The 16,465-nt window shown below is 32.8% G+C and overlaps 2 protein-coding genes across 4 annotated transcripts; one reads left to right on the top strand and one right to left on the bottom strand.

The window, feature by feature from the left end:
• The first annotated feature begins 673 nt into the window (after positions 1-673).
• On the top strand, positions 674-9,003 carry LOC137830335 (uncharacterized). The gene is made up of 12 exons (XM_068637612.1): positions 674-1,336; positions 2,863-2,927; positions 3,582-3,654; positions 3,861-3,879; positions 4,522-4,641; positions 5,203-5,272; positions 5,719-5,762; positions 5,854-5,895; positions 6,157-6,216; positions 6,363-6,430; positions 8,580-8,637; positions 8,745-9,003. The coding sequence occupies exons 1-12, from the start codon at positions 1,014-1,016 to the stop codon at positions 8,835-8,837; spliced, it is 1,035 nt and encodes a 344-aa protein (XP_068493713.1). The 5' UTR covers positions 674-1,013; the 3' UTR covers positions 8,838-9,003.
• A 3,885-nt stretch (positions 9,004-12,888) lies between these two features.
• On the bottom strand, positions 12,889-16,167 carry LOC137830334 (GATA transcription factor 1). 3 transcript variants are annotated; one of them, XM_068637611.1, is made up of 4 exons: positions 16,036-16,167; positions 14,543-14,715; positions 13,210-13,802; positions 12,889-13,019 (listed from the first exon to the last, which is right to left on the bottom strand). In XM_068637611.1, exons 2-3 carry the CDS (start codon positions 14,711-14,713, stop codon positions 13,221-13,223), a joined length of 753 nt encoding a protein of 250 aa, XP_068493712.1. In that variant the 5' UTR covers positions 14,714-14,715; positions 16,036-16,167; the 3' UTR covers positions 12,889-13,019; positions 13,210-13,220. The 3 variants fall into 3 exon arrangements, with proteins under 3 accessions (XP_068493712.1, XP_068493711.1, XP_068493710.1); XM_068637610.1 differs by adding an exon at positions 15,828-15,876 and having other exon boundaries at positions 12,889-13,802; positions 16,036-16,152; XM_068637609.1 differs by having other exon boundaries at positions 12,889-13,802.
• Positions 16,168-16,465: the final 298 nt, after the last annotated feature.

Genomic DNA, 16,465 nt, shown 5'->3' with positions numbered 1-16,465 from the left:
TCCACTTTCACTCCTTGAAATCCCATAACAAATCCTAAGAAAATAATTTCATTAAAACATAATAAATAAACATTTTTCTAAGTCAACATATAAGCCTAATATTTGTATTTCAAACAGTGTATCCAAAATGTCATTTTCAAGTTTTAGATTGCTCAATTTCAAAAACCTCTAAAGAGAACATCATATATTAAAAAAAACCATAAAAACCTACCAATATTCAGTAAATGAGTTATCTACCTTCAAACCTTACAAAAACATTAATCTTCAAGTAATTGCTTTACTAAAACTTTTAATATTCAAAATAGCAACAAAACTAGTGAGTTATAGAAAAATCAATGAAAAGAAAGCAAGCAAAACATTCATATATGTTTTTTATATATCCAATATAGTATCATATTATTTATAATTCGAGATTAATCATAATTTATGTTTTTTTTTCTCTTCCAATATTCATTTAGACAATTTTTACTTCAAAACAAACAACACTTCAAATGATTGATTTCCTAACTTTAGATGAAAAAAAAATAATATATAATAATTTCATCCAACCGTGAGAAACCCACCGGCCCATTTATATAATTTTGCCCGCTTAGAAACCTGGCCAACCACACGGAATCCAAAATTAATAATTTACTTTCTCTATGAATAATGTGAAGATCAATTACCACGTTCCACTCTGACAATTTTTTTTTTGTAGAAAAAGTAACAGAATTCTTCGACTTAATTTTATTATTATTAAAAACAAATAGCAGAGAGAAAAAAGTGAGAGTGAAATATGGTTGAACACGTTGGCCACAGTATGTACTTTGATGCACAATCTACTATAGATATTTTGCGTCGAGTGCTTCTGAATCTGCCAACTCTGCTTCAATACCAATTGTGAAGTACCTTTCTCTCTATGTCATAATACCCATCAAAGCCACAATATTCACCCAAAACACAAACTCACTAAAACCACAACAAGGTTGGTTTTTTTTGGAGGAACCTGTGTGAAGTGTACCTTTTCCAAACTCATGGTTATGGCTGCAGCTTTGAGTTTCTCCCAATTCCCCGTTTCTGGGTATATTTGTTTCCCCAAAAGGAGACTACCCAGTAGAAGTTTTTACATACGAGCCATGTCTGAAACCTCTTCTTCCACTTCTGTGAGTAGCCAACAAGAACAACCAACATCTGATTCTTCTTCAGCTTCATCCTCGTCGGTGACAATTGCTCCTCCCCCCAACTTCAAGCCCCCTGAGCCTAAACGCTTTGCCATCAGACCTGACAAGACCGGTGAAGTGTTCGGAGCGCTGCTTCCTCTCCTCTTTCGCTTTGCCACTGGAGTTTTCGTTTCTGGGTAAACCATAGTACGCCTTTTTCTTCATATTTGTCTCTCTTTTGCACTTTTCTGTTTTCAGTTTTGTACCTTGATTCTCTAAGGCCTTGTTTGTTTCCTGGTTTTCTGTTATTTGTTTGCTTGCTCCCTCAGAACATTTGAAAGTGTTTGTCCCATGAGCCTATTTCTTCTTTCGAAAGATTTATCTCAACTTCAAGAAGGGAATGAAAACACATCCCCAACTGATTCTGTTTTTTTTTTTTTTTTTTTTTTTAAATACTTGTTTGGAATAAACCAAAAAGGGAAGAAGTGATTCAAATAAGCCATTAGCTTTTGGGTTGTGACACTGGAAATTCGAAGTTGATTTTCTTTTAAAAAAATATTTTCTGACACGTTCTTACGGGTTTCAATTCCTAGTCCGTATCTGGTTTGTGAATAAAATTGTTTGGTCAGAAATTTTGATAGTTATTGTGTTGAAATAAAGTAACTATATCGGAAGAGTGGTGGTAAAATAATATCAGTGGCTTGAGTTAGTTGTGTGCTTGTGTGATGTTTTTAACATAGTTCAATACAGAGAAAAAGTCAGTTAAACTGCACAGACAATAACTGCTGTTTCAGTAAGAAAGATTTGAGAACTGTTGGAAGGATCGGACCTGGTTGGTGTTATGTTATGGCTCTTCTGATAGAAGGATCATTATATTTTTTTTTGGTGAAAGAAGGATCGTGATACTGTTGAAGACTTGCTGGAATTGGCTTCCCTTGAAAGATTTAATGTTTAGAATGATGTTACGAGACTGGTGCTTAAATTCATCAAATACATTCTATAATTAAGTTTGGAACTTAATTAGGAGCTGAACCTTAAGCTGGATCAGTCATTTGAAAGGAGCCTCACTTCTAAAAGTATTGTATTACAAAGGGACAATTTTGTCAAAGTTTAATTATTCATTTAGTTCTTATACCCATATAATATCTAAGTTTTAGTCCCTACCCATACACTTTGAACTTGTTTTAGTGCTTAGACATAAACTTTATAATCTGGTTTAGTCTAATAGCTTTTACAGCAAAGACTAAAACAGATTAAAAAGCGCATACGTTGTTGTTTTTAATACGCAAGGTGTAAAACGAATAGTTTTAAGTGTAGAGACCTAAAATTAAAATTTGTATAGGTATAGGGACCAAACGAGTAACTAAATATTGTCTTTAATTTATTGTGTATGTATGGGGGCCGTTGAGTAGAGTTTATTTTTGTTCAAAGAAGTTGAAGACCATAATTAAGATGTCTTGTTTTCATTTTGGAGTTTTCCTTCCTTTAGATTGTAAAATGCTCCTATTGAATGCATGAATGATTTATTTATTTATTAGATTCAATGTATAGCTGTATATATAAGGCCAAGCACTATCTGAAAACCTATCCAACATAATTTACGGGCAGACTGATTTTGTGGAGGTCATTTTGGGTGTTCTAGAAGGAACGTGTTATATGTGAGAATATATCAAGATACTGGCTGAAATTTTAAACTTTTATGCTTTTGTTGTGCCATTGACAGGTATTCTTTTTCATTTGTTTCTAAGGATGAAATTCCTCCAGGCCAATATGCTTTGGAACTTAATGGTAGAATCTCATTCTCTATGTTTAGTTCTCATTATTCTGCATACCATAGTCATTAATTATATGGCTGACTTGCAACTGAGACAAACTCTTAAGAGGCAGTGTTTATAAAGTTCAAATAAAATTACACCCATGCATCTTGCATGCTTTGACTGAAAGATTTTGTTTTTAGTGATAGTATCTTTGCACTTTTAAATTGAGTAGAGGAAATTTTAACCTGGTGAGGAGAGTATGTCACATGGCTTTCAGACCTATGAAAAGGGGCAAAATGAGACTTAGGGCACAGGAAAGGTGAATGATATGACCGAAATTTGTTTTAACCATTCCAATGGCCTTCAATGATCCATGTAGTTGACCTCACTTGGTGGGATAAGGTTATTATTAGAAAGTATGTTTAATTTAACCCTAACTAAACTTCACAAAACTGGCCTGTAAGGCGATAATTGTCCTCACTTATATACTGAAAATTAGTCTTTTCTCTAGTCAATGTGCGATCTTCAGTCGTTATTGTTATTGGTAGTATCTTTGCACTTTTATTGTGTCAGATTCCTATCTCATAGCAGCATCTTTATGCTTGACAGTTCAAGAATCTCTCCCCCCTTCCTTTCCCAGCCTTATTCCTTATTTTTCATGTTAACATGAGTAGCACGATTTCAGGCATTGTGATTAAAGAAACAGCAAAAGTAGGTCCTCGCCCAGAGAAATATATTGAGATATATGAATTTGAGAGGTACTTTACTCTCTTTGCTGTCATGCCTGGACTAAATACTTCCTTATTTTCATCTTTTCTCAAAGCAAAGTTGGATAACTGGCTTTTTGTTTTGCCTTTGTACCTTTACATTAGCCTTTTGGCTTTCTACTTGCTGCACTACAGAATTCACTAATTACAAGTGCTATTTTGTTCTTTCATTATGTGCCATCTTGGGTCGTGAGCAGCTGTCCCTTTTGCCGAAAGGTATGAGTACTTTTAGGATTCAAATAAACTTCTATTTCAAGTTCTTTTCATGAGAAATTTTTTTCTCTTTAAATAAATTTGTTTGTCAGTTATTGTGTGAAGTGTTAGTTACCATGATTTGATCGTCACCTCATGCTATCATTGAAGTCTTGAATAAGCATTGTGCTTATCCTTTGATTCTTGAATTTGAGTATGGAGATTAGCACTGAGTTCAGTGATCTCTAAGGATAAAGTCTAGTCCTGCTCTTCTCTGTCAGAATCTATTGCTATCCTTTTATTGGGAAGAAAATTAGGCATAATAACAAAGTTGAAACTTCAAAATCTTACTAATTGATAGGGTAATGGTGGTTTTCTTTTGGTAATGCTGTTATAATTATAGAAATAAGAATAAAATATTTTATAAACAGGAATATCTAGATTATGTATGTATTATAGGAACTCTTTTATTTATTTTCGTATCATATCTTTATTACTAGAATCAAATCTCCTCTATCTATTTTGATTGTATTTTCTCAATATAAGCAAAGCATCCGTGCTATCTCAAACACACATGGTTTCAACTCAATATCTCTTTCCTGTTGTTCAACAATTATATTAGCAAGACTTATTTGTTGTTGTGGGCTAATATATGACTGCATGCAGGTTAGAGAAATTGTTGCTATTTTGGACCTTGATGTTGTTTTCTATCCTTGTCCAAGAAATGGTCCAAATTTCCGTCCAAAGGTTCTTCAGATGGGTGGTAAACTGCAGTTCCCCTACATGGTAAGATTGATTCCTTTGAGCTTGAATCAAACAACAAATTTTTTTGTTGATTTCGGGGTACATTAAAAAGGAGGAAATTGAAGTGCACTAATCTAAACTGCTTTGATGAAATTAATGCAAAATATATCCTGTAGAGATGCTCATGAGTTCTTGTGGCATTTTATATCATCAACCCTCTTGAAAATTGGCTCAGAAGCTTTAAGTTTTAAAAGAAAAATATAACCTAGAATGAGGTCTTGGTATCAGTTACTCCTGGAAAGGAAGAAAGCGGAAGTCAAATGGTTGCATCTGATAGAGTTCAGAGGATCTACACCGTGGACATTTTCATATGATAAACTACTTTTTATATTTGGTTCATATAAATATCATTCAGTGATGTGTATCGATTTAAAAAATGATTTAAACTGCAGTAAATTTTATCCTTAGAATTACAATACTTTTTTGTTTCTAGTTTTGTATGTATCTAACATCACTATCCTTATCCGGCCTCATGATGATTGCATGGTTTCTTTGAGTGAGAACTAAGAAATAATATTTTACTTTTTCATCTATTGGTTTCAGGTTGACCCAAACACAGGTGTTTCAATGTATGAATCAGATGACATAATTCGGTATTTGGTTGACAAATATGGTTTGTCCCAAAATATTCTGTATTGTGCTTATGCTGTGTGTTTCTATTTTCTTGATACTTTTCAATCTATTAAATTTAATTACATATATTGGAGAGGAAAAATTATCATATGTATTTTATCATCTACAAGCATAAAAGAGGGCAAGTTTAGACAATAATACCTTAGCAGTCATACCAATGTGATTTCTGATTGATTGACAGTGTAAAAAAAAAATGAAATTGACAATGCATAATCATTAAACACTTTAATTACATTACTTGCCTCAGAAACCATCTTGGCATATTGCATATATATGCTTAGCACTACAACATTTTGCTAGTACTTCCATTTCATTTTTTCATTTTTAAGAGCCTTAACTTTTCATATATGGTTTAGTGAATACTAATTTTGCGTGCCTTACTCAACTGAAAATATCCTATTTTTTATTGTATTGTCTGTGATGTAGGTGATGGAAATGTTCCTTTATCTTTATCACTTGGATTTTTAACGGTTAGAACCTGACACCATCAATGGTTTCTCACCAGCAGTTGAATTGCGTCATTGATGTTAATATCTAGGGCTATCTTTTTTTTTTCTGCAGACACTAACTGCTGGTCTTAGTATGCTTAGTCGTATTGGAAAGGTATTGTCAACTTTTTCTTCCGTTTTCTTAAGGGTATTGATATTTAACTAAAGTTTATTGAAAATTAATCCTTTCTTCAAAGTTAATGGAAGGAATTTTTAGCATATGCTTGATGGTGCGTATATGGCTGAATTATTTTAGTTGTCATTGTGATGTCACTTTTATCTGTGCAAAGCATATTATAATTTACAACTCTTCGATTTTGTTTTCAGGGGACACCTTATACTATAATTTACAACTCTTTGATTTTTCTTTTTTCAGGGGACAATTTATACTCCAGCAAAGTTCCCTCCAAAGCCACTTAAATTATGGGCATATGAGGTTGGTCTACAACATACAAACCATACATACTAATAATACTTGATGAATCAGGACTTCTATCCCTAAATTAAAGATCAGTATGCATGATAATGTAGCCATTATCTCCAGCTACCTAATATTAAATTTGAAATACTTGTTTCTTTCAGGGGTCTCCTTTCTGCAAGCTTGTACGTGAAGTACTTGTGGAATTGGAGCTGCCACACTTGCTTGTCAGGTAAAACCCACGTTTCTGAGCAATCAACTGTTCAAGTTGATTCCCAATAAGATTTCTTTTTTTGGGGACGTGGTTGTATTATAGAAAACTTAATTTCATGACCTTTACAGTTATGCAGTTACATTTATCTTCTCATGGATGACCCTTGTATGAATTGTTACTAGATTGGACCAAAACTGGTTTTAGTCCCTATATTTAAAAACAGTATGTTTGGTCTTTGTATTTCTGAACTGTGATAGTTATAGAAACTGGATCAGAAACTTAAGAAAGATGAAGTTTACAGAGATAAAAGAAAGACAAACAATGTATATTTCCTTCAATGTATGGTATTACATAAACAATAACTCTGGTTCTTTAAGGGACCAGTCTCCTCCCGACATATGTTTTTCCTGTCTTTTCTCTAGGCCCAACATGTATTTATACAAACCACTCTAGTTCCTAACTACTAACTACTTGTAACTACATAAAATAGGTCTATTCCCATTTCCCTTTTTTCTTTTGGCATAAACCTTTGTAGTAGGGGGTCATATCCTATCAGATAGGTTTTTCACCGACCCTGTACTTCATTTCAACATGACCAATGATGAAATTCACCATATTTCAGAAATGCAAGTACCAAAACCAACAATGTTTAACATGTAAGTGACTAAATTTGATTTTTAATAAATCTTGAGGCTATAATAGTTGTATAATTGTATTTATCAAAGATTAACTAATAAATCAATGCAGTTGCACTTTGTATGCACTGAGGGATCAGAAGGGGGCGTAATGTAGGCAACCTTAAACCCATTTGCAAAGAGCCTACTTCCATGTCTAGAAACATTGACCATCGCCCACAGAAAAAAGTTCATCTTCTATATTAATTAGGAAAAAATCTTATTTTTTGTATTGTAATAAAGTGAACTGTAATTTGTTAAACATTGATTCATGGTTTGTGTTAGGTAAAAGCAAATACAACATGTTGACAATAAAACAAACAAGATTGCAAGATTATTTTAGGAGGAGGTTTAAAAACAATAACTAAGCATACAACTATAAGTTAGTTTTTGTAGCTTAGTGTTTGCTTGCAATTGGGACCCCTTTTATAAGAAGTTTAAGTGTAAAGGGGGTCAGTTTTTGGAGAATTGAGTTTTGTAACTGGAATGATCCAGTGGGAAGGAGAGTGCTCCTTTGTATCTTGGTGTTGTATGATAGGTGAAAATAGAGAAGTTCAGATTTACTTTTCTTTGTTCTTCTCTGAAAGTAACACTAACATTTTTTGTCCGACCTGCCGGATTTGTGAGTGGCATAATGGAAAGTAGAGATTTACTTTTCTTTGTTCTTCTCTGAAAGTAGTGGTGATTCCTAACAATTTTTGTCCAACCTGCCGGATTTGTGAGTGGCATAACATAATGGAAAGTAGAGTGAGTGCTTTGGAGAAATGGGCCAACAAATAGAGGAAGGAGATTGCAAATTGAGAACAGACGGGACTTCAATAAAAGAAAGCATACTAGACATGGAGAAACAAAGGATTTGCTTCTTGAAGTCAAGAAAGGAAAGAAACAATCCGATGGAGGAGAAAATTCAGTCAATGGTGATGAGAAAAGGGAAGAGGAGGACATCGACAATGATAAGGATGAGGATGAACCACTTTTCCCTTTGGTAAAACAAGTGGAGTTGTGCATGTTTGAAGGGAGTGATCCACAAGGTTGTATAGCAAGGGAAGAAATTTTTGTTTTGAAGTTCAGAACGTCAAAGGATCACAAAAATTATGTTCATCATTAGCATGGAAGGAAATGCTGGCCATTGGTTCAAATGCTGGCAACAAAATTCCAAGAACCCTTCTTGGAAGAACTTACAACAACATTGTCAAGGAGATATGGAAACAGCAGGAGAAGCATAATTTTTTAGAGATTGGCCACAATAAGGACAGCCGGAAGTGTGGAAGATTTCATCTAGGAATTCAAAATCTTGGGTCATAAGCAAATCAAACATAATAAGATTAATTGATGGGGTATTTCTTCGCAAGATTAATCACACACACACACACACACACATATATATATATATATTAATCACTATATATTATTATGCATTTATAGCCGGGCTATATGTATGTGTACTATTCATATTTTTTGTGTTTTCATCTTACTTTAATGTTTCATTTCAGTTGTGCTAGGGGTAGCCCAAAGAGACAGATACTATTTCAGAAAACTGGACATTTTCAGGTATTTGAATTTTCAGGTTCAGTTTGTGATCTTTATGCAAAATCACAGTTGTTTGATGATATGGTATTTGGTGTGTGAATGATGACTAGTTTATGCAAAATTCACAGGCACCCTTTTTGGAAGATCCAAATACAGGGATAGAAATGTTTGAAAGTGCAGAAATCATTGAGTATCTAAGAGCAACATACGCTCTTCAGTAGGTGATGTTAGAGGGAAACTCACTCATCATATGTGCCTTCATTTCCTTTTGTAGATGTAACTGCTAATAGCTCTAACACGCTCAAATCAATTTTTCTCTATATACAAATTTCATACACTTTGAATCAAGTCCCTCAATATTCAGCAGTGATTTAAGGTGATTAAAAACGTGGTTGCAAAGTTGTCCTTTGTTTCATTTTTATTTATTATTTGGGACTCTTCTCATTAATCATCAGTGATCTGAAAAAAATTAAATTACAATAACTTCTTGAAAGAAACCACTTAAGGGTGGTTTAACCCTTACATATACCTATATAATTGGAACCAATTTTTCTGATCCCCAAACCATAAAAAATGAGAGAGTCAAACGTACAAACGTAATGTTTTAAAACTTAAAAGCAGGCACATGTGATGTAAAACTGGTAATAAAGTATTTTTTCGAAGGAAAAAATAATTGCACAAATTTAACAAAATTGAAATTTTTATATAATTTTGAAAGAAAAAAAAAAACTCAAAAGATCTTATTTAGGATTAAAAATTTAAGTTGTTATCATAGAATATAATCTCATTTTATATAATTTGCTTAAACGAGTGAAACTCTTCGTTATCTCTGAGTTTTATCAGAAATGTTAACTTTTTATTTATTAAAAACAATTAAATACAATTTTAAGGTTAAAATATAGTTCGAAATCTAGCAGAAAAAAAAATTATGATTTTCACGGAATAAGAGAATGATTTAACAAGTGAATTAATCTTCGCAAAACATTGTTATAATTTAATTAATGGTTTTAGTTTATAGGTGTGTTTGGACATTTTTTTTATAATAATTTCTATAATAGAAAGAGAAAACAAATTCTTCTTAAAGTTAAAATTATAAGTGAATATGCAGAAATTGTTATTTATGGAAATTTTATTTTACTTAGAACTGATTATCTGAATATACATATGTTTTGTAAAAGTTGAAACATTTAGGAAATTTAATTATTAGTTCATTTTAGCTTCAATGAAATATTTTTACAAGGTGATCTTCAAGGATATTAGCCTATGAAAGAGCAATACGAAGTCCCATTTTTGGTGGTATTAAGATGGATGCAAGTGACAAGCGGTGACCAAATGTGTCTTTCATGGCTTCTAATTCCAAGTATATGTGTGCACACATCAATGATCTTTATTTTGTCATGGAGATATTTCATATATTCTCCACCATACTTTTAGAATTATGAAAGCTAAGATAAGAATCCCTCCATATGAAATGAAAATCTTCAAAGTATTTCTAGATGGATAACTTTTATGTCATAATTCCTTTTTTCATAAAGAATTTAAAAGAATAAGTATTTAAAATAGTCTCAGAAATAAGCACGTTAAAAAATATATCACTGAATAAAAATTCTTGCAAATGGTCTCTTATGTATGCATTCTAATTAGACGATTGTCCCTTTCTTAGTGAGACATTAGTAAAAATTAAATGATAGATGATGTAAGTATGGTTTTGACTGGAAGAATTTTGATTGAATAGATATAAATGATTTTTTATTCTTTCAAGATCTCATAACATTTTGTCAACATCAAGATCTCTTGAAGAACATGTTGGAAGCTACTTCATACATACAACTTTTCTGAAAAAGGAAAGATGTTAGTATTGTGAAGTCAATCACTTGTGTTAGGCTCCACGTTTTGCTTAAAAAGTTAAGAAAAACTATTTGTCTAGACTTGTGAAACCATGTCATGTTCCAAATGTGTTGTCAAAGAAGACACACACATTCAATATTATCTGAAAAGCATTTAATTTGTCTCACGACTTCAAAGCATGTTAGAGCAATAGCATAAGAAAACCCCCACAATGACTATAAAAGATTTACAATTTTTTTTCAAACTTTATATAAAGAAGATTGATGAAAGTTTTGCAACAAGAACGAGCACAAGATCTTAAGTTATCTTTAGCCTTTTATAGTTGTAATGATGAACATTGTTTGCGTTCGAAAGCAGCCTAAAAGAGTGAATCAATCATATATCCATTCTAAGATGTAATCTCTCTTTTAGTGAGTAATCTGATGATCTTTTAGATCATTTTCTTTGTAAACATTTTGGTTTCGTGTAGGAGTGATTGCATTCTAAATAATACTCAATGGGTTAGTCAGGAGTGGTCGGGTTCCAAACAATATTCAAGGTTTTAGCCAAGGGTGATTGTATTTCAAAGAATACTCAGAATTTTAACTATGAGTAGTTACATGTCCAAATAATACTAGGTTGTTTTAACTAAGAGTGGTTGAGGTCCAAACAATATTCGTGTGTATCTTTACAACATTAGTATGCTAAGTAAATTTTCAATTGATCAATAACTAGATGTAGTCTTTTACGGGACAAATCAAGACAAATCAATATAAAGATACTAAGAGTAAATATTTTATTTTCCCAAACTAGTTTACCTTATATGTTATTAAAACATGACTAACTAAAGAAAGGAAAATTTTATAAACTAAATTTTTAAAGGTCTGTTCGTAGTGTGTAATTCATAATACTTTTTCAAATTGTAGAATTTAAAGTACTTTTCTAAATTATATAATTTAAAACACACTTTTAAATTCCAGTTAGCACAATCCATCCTTGAATATGTAACTCAAAATATTTCCAATGTACAAACAATTGAGACTTTTTCCACATTTTTCCAGCCTATGGAGATGGAGAAAGAAGATATGGATGTGTTAAAGAAATTGTTGCCAAGGTGTGTAAGGCTGTACAAAATCTGGACTGGCCTAAAAGCATAAATTTAAAAGTGGCAAAAAATAAATAAAAAAAGGAACGGTTGAAGATATTATGAGATAACAAGGAATAATAGAAGCAACCAACTTGGGCAAACAATGGTAAGAGAAACAAACTATAATTATCAATTAATTTGAAATTTATAATCTATAGCTTTGGTTTGAACAATACCGAAATCGATCATCATAATCAAGATTTCAAGTTCAATCTCGTGAATAAAAAGAAAATAGTTAGAAGAAACGATCTCCCTAAAGATATCAACTAAATTCTCTCACCAAAATTAATCATTAACAAAACCTCTAAACACTTCGTACTAATTACATAATTAAAAAAAAAAAAAACACTACTAATGATAAAACATGTGGTTTAGTTAGACTATTTTTTTCTTCGAAGACTTCACCAAGCTCGTCTAAAAGTAGAATTACAGTGAATTGTTTCTTTCATGATAAAAACTGTTAAAAAGAAATCAAATTTCTTTTCAAAAATAAAAAGAAAACAAATTTGATGCCCTACTCGATAAAAAATGCGATAAACAAGCACTGAGATTTTTAGTCCACCCAACCAGAAAATTAATTTTTTTTTCTTCTTATTTGGCTGTGGAAAGAAGGGCAGTTACATACCTTCACCAACACCAGGGTCAGCAACTAGTAAATCCTATCCATCTCTCAAAAGAAAAGGTGCAGAGGCAAATTACCAAGATCAAAAACTTTCATGTAGCAAGCATAGAGGAAGAAGTATGAAGAACAAGGCACCATTGGAAACAATTCCACCATGACTGATTTAGCAGCATCAGAGACTGGCCATTCAAGTCCCCAAGAAGGTACCAGAAATTTTTTTACAAATTGTCATACATGATCAAACAAACAAACGTATTTGTTCTGTAAATTCAATGCTGCATCACTGATATTAATGATCACTAGCTAAAGTACAATGTACAGATCTGCATTGCAATAGCCATTTCTCAACACAATATTAAGGATCAATCATATCGAGCCCTTGCAGGTTATAACCAAAATGAAACTTATCCGTGTATGCAAATTGTAACCAAGGAAGACAATGAAACACAGATTACACATGTTGCCACCAATTAGTCAAGGCTTGATTGGTTCAAATTTTGTTGCATACATCTTGACCCTCAGAAGGAGGATCAAATAATAAAGAAATACCTGTCTTTACATAAGACAGCATTTTATCTTTTCTTTCTTCAAATACATGAATCATGTCATCACTTCTAGAATAGTGCTATATTTCCTCAACAATCAACTGCACCACTACTGTCTTAACAAATTAGAATTAGTTCAGATAAGAATAATAGCTTCTCTTTGGAAAAGGGACCACAATCATCATTCCAGCAACTTACCTCTACATGTTACAACCTTAAAAAATAGCCAAATCAAATGATCCCAATTTGACTTCCTTGTTTTCTGCATAACAAATACACAAGCAATTTAAGACCTTCCTAACTTCATTTTCAATCAAGAATTTTAACTTCCCTGTCTAAAACCAACCCATAGCAAAAATGAACGAAAAATTAAATGAGAATAAATCAAAATCGAAAAGAAAATCAAATCTCTAAGTCCTAGCTTGCTGAATGCTAAAAGCTCTGCTCACTACCACTTTGCATTTTATCCCATTCCCGTTTGCTTCTGCCTCCTCATCTCTGTTATCTTCCTGTGGGAATTAGAATGCAAATCACTACGAAAACTTGGGCTACTAGCAGGACGGTATTCAGGCACAAGCCGACCAGACTTAAACCTAACCCCACATGCATTACAAAGTGTTTTAGGCCCAAGGGGACCTGCCCGCCACTGTGGAGTTTTTTCAGCCCCACAGTGCTGACATTTCCTCCCAATTGGCGAGATTTTCATCCCTTCTTCTGCCTTGGAAGTTTCATTACTTGGTTGTCTCCACCAGAATTGCTGACCAGAGTTTTCATCAGCAATACCAGGGCGACACCTACTGCGTCTCTTGCTCCGTGCACGGACTGGGACCTTAAGGTGATCACAACTGTTTAGGAGGGAAATACTGTTACTGCTGTTATTACTGTTGCTACTGCCTGAGCTGTACTCAAGCATTGGGGTTGTTGCTGGGGTTGTTTTGCGCATCTTGGCTGTGTCAGGTTGAATACATGATAGGTCAACAAATGTTTCAACAGAAGGAAATGCATCTTTATTGGATAGCCATTCAAGCTCTTCTTCCACAAACTCCTGGAACATGAAAAGTGGGGTCATGTTAAACTTCGTATGTATAGTAAAAATGGTGTTTCAAGTCAACACAGGCATCAGACCAATGCAATTAATCAAAGATGAGTAACCTATGGATCAAGAAAATAGTGTCCACACTGTTTTATTTTCTTATAAATAGGAACATATGGCTCCACATTATGAAAACCTTGGAACCATAGTAATCATCCAAGTATGTGAAGAGACAGAATATACTGTTTATTTACCAATCTAGGATTTCCAATACAATTATGTCAATGGAAAAATAAGTAAAAATCTCTCAGCACCATTTAATTTTAAACAAAACACATATCTTCATTGGACATGCACGGAGGAAAACATAAGTTTCACCAGCTGATTTGAAATTTCAGAAACCCCTAATCAGATAAATAGCACCACTAATCACAACTAAAGTGGCCACTGGGAGATACTAATCCGGCAACAAAAGTTGCACCCTAATAAAACAAGTTGAAAGTCAATTAGAAACCTTTTATGCTCACTAAAAGATATCCCATTTCTGCATTTCACTCACCCAAGCCACCAGTTCATATTCCAATTCCAGCTGATTCCAATCAAACCATATATTCATAAATGTTCTTATCGGTTCTCTTTTTGCATCACAGAAGCACTAAAAAGTAACAAATCATAACTCAAAAAAGCAATATAATCTATTTTCTCATGACCATAAACATTCCTAAAGAGGTCAATTGGAATATTAAACTTACAGAATATGAATGGTTCGGATCATCTGGTACCAATGGATTAAACAATGATGGGTTGCCACATTTTGAGTTAAGTGAAGGACAAGGTTTCCTAGGTTTGTCTTCGTCATCATCTTCCTCACCTATGTCCAACGAAAAATCCAAGAGGTCATCCACAGAACCAATGGCCTCCATCCCTGAAAAGAAAGGACATATCGAAGCCTAAGAGTGCATTTATAAAGAGATAAAATAAAGGAACGAGTAAAAGTAAAAGTAAAGATGTGTAAACAAAATACATAAAATAGTGAAGAGAAACATTCCAAGTGTTTAAATGAAAAAATTAAAGTCACAAAATAAAAAGCCAGACTATACAATCTTAAGATGTCATGTTTACACATATAACATAGTTGTGAATAAGAGATGAGCCAGCAAGAGACAACATTTCATCAGAAACACTCTCCAAATTAGATTATATCTATATCTTTGTTAATTTAATTTAAAGACCTCAATATATATGATTGCAAAGTAAATATTTGATCATGGAACTCCCTTTTTAGGATTTTTGGTGAGCATTGAGACTGTTTCCCTACCTTGTAGGGACTTTTGCTGGCTTGTTTGAAAAGGTTAAAGGTTTTAAATAGGTCTGCGACCACCATTTTGACCACAACATCAAGGATTTTGGTTGGTTTGTGTGACCAAAATTGTGGTCGTATCAGCCACATTTATCCACAATTTCCTGCAATATCAAGAATTGTGAACAAACTGCAATTGCAATTGCAATCGCAATTTAAAATCTCCATAAAAACAAGATGATTATATTTTGCAGAAGTTTGCATTGCATGTCATCTGTGCAGAATTGCGGTCACATGAGGATCTTTTACGTTGTTACATGTGTTAGTCTGGTTCTAGACCAATTCCACATATTTTCTTAAAAGTTTTTACTTGTACTTTCTTCTTATTATGATATTATGAAGTAGGACATTGTCTGGTTAAGGTTGCCCAGTAACAAGTTTGGCTAAGTAGTTTTAGTCAATGGTTTTAGTACAAATAATAAGGGTAAACTTTTATGACAATCTACCATCTCTGCTACTATTTGCTGCATTTGGTGGAGTACACTTGTATTTTGAAGAAAAATTCCACTACCTCTGCAATTGGTTCTGAATTAAGAATGACCTATAGGCTTTTATTAGGTGTAAAGCATAACCTCCTTTGAAGACTGCATCTTTAGCTGTCATTGTTCTGGGATTGTGCAAATTTGTGTCATTTCTTTGTTCCAGAATAAAACAGCTATGAGAAATTATATATATACCTTAACCCAATGATATTAAGTCATACACACTGCAACCTTTCTGGGATATCTACAATTATTTCATGGAGAGGAAAGCCGCAAATTAAACATGGTAGCAAAAGAAGGGGAAAAAAATGAAAAAGCAACAAGGGAAGAATAGGGTTGGGAGCAACTATTATGAGAAACAAAAACATGGGTATGAACAAAAGAGCAAAAGACTAAGACTTACCCGATTTTCTAGTTGTGTGTACTTGAGTTGTTGCAGTAACAAAATGAGAGAGAAGAAACCCCAGAAGAGAGTTGAGTTGAGAGGGAGTGAGAGAACAAGAAATGGTGAGGCACGTGTAGGGATTAGGGAAGACTCATATTGATATTTTTATTTTTACATAGTTGTATTTTGTCTTTTTTTTCAAAGATAATATCTATATTTTATTTTCCATGATAAATTAATTCAGACAAAGTATTTTATATTACAAAAAAAACTTTTGTAATGAAATTTTATAACACTTCCTTCCAAAATATAAAGGTTAGAATATGCTTAATTTTGCAAAACTAAATTATCTTAAAAAGTATTATTTTTAAGAAAGTCGGTGAAAAGATAATTATTTTAAGAGTAAATTAAAAAAATAGTATTTTCAATTAAAATTTAAGGATATAGA

This window comes from Phaseolus vulgaris, chromosome 7 (assembly GCF_000499845.2).
Source record: "Phaseolus vulgaris cultivar G19833 chromosome 7, P. vulgaris v2.0, whole genome shotgun sequence".
NCBI lineage: Eukaryota > Viridiplantae > Streptophyta > Magnoliopsida > Fabales > Fabaceae > Phaseolus > Phaseolus vulgaris.
The sequence above is the reverse complement of the archived record's forward strand: the minus strand, read 5'-3'. Positions and strand labels throughout refer to the sequence as shown.

Excerpts from the sequence above, each read along its gene's own strand:
- LOC137830335 (XM_068637612.1), top strand. The coding sequence starts at position 1,014 with ATGGTTATGGCTGCAGCTTTGAGTTTCTCCCAATTCCCCGTTTCTGGG. Across the intron at positions 5,273-5,718 it reads GTATTTGGTTGACAAATATG|GTGATGGAAATGTTCCTTTA; the intron begins GTTTGTCCCAAA and ends TCTGTGATGTAG. Across the intron at positions 5,896-6,156 it reads TGCTTAGTCGTATTGGAAAG|GGGACAATTTATACTCCAGC; the intron begins GTATTGTCAACT and ends TTCTTTTTTCAG.
- LOC137830334 (XM_068637609.1), bottom strand. The coding sequence starts at position 14,713 with ATGGAGGCCATTGGTTCTGTGGATGACCTCTTGGATTTTTCGTTGGAC. Across the intron at positions 13,803-14,542 it reads ATCCGAACCATTCATATTCT|GAGTTTGTGGAAGAAGAGCT; the intron begins GTAAGTTTAATA and ends TTCATGTTCCAG.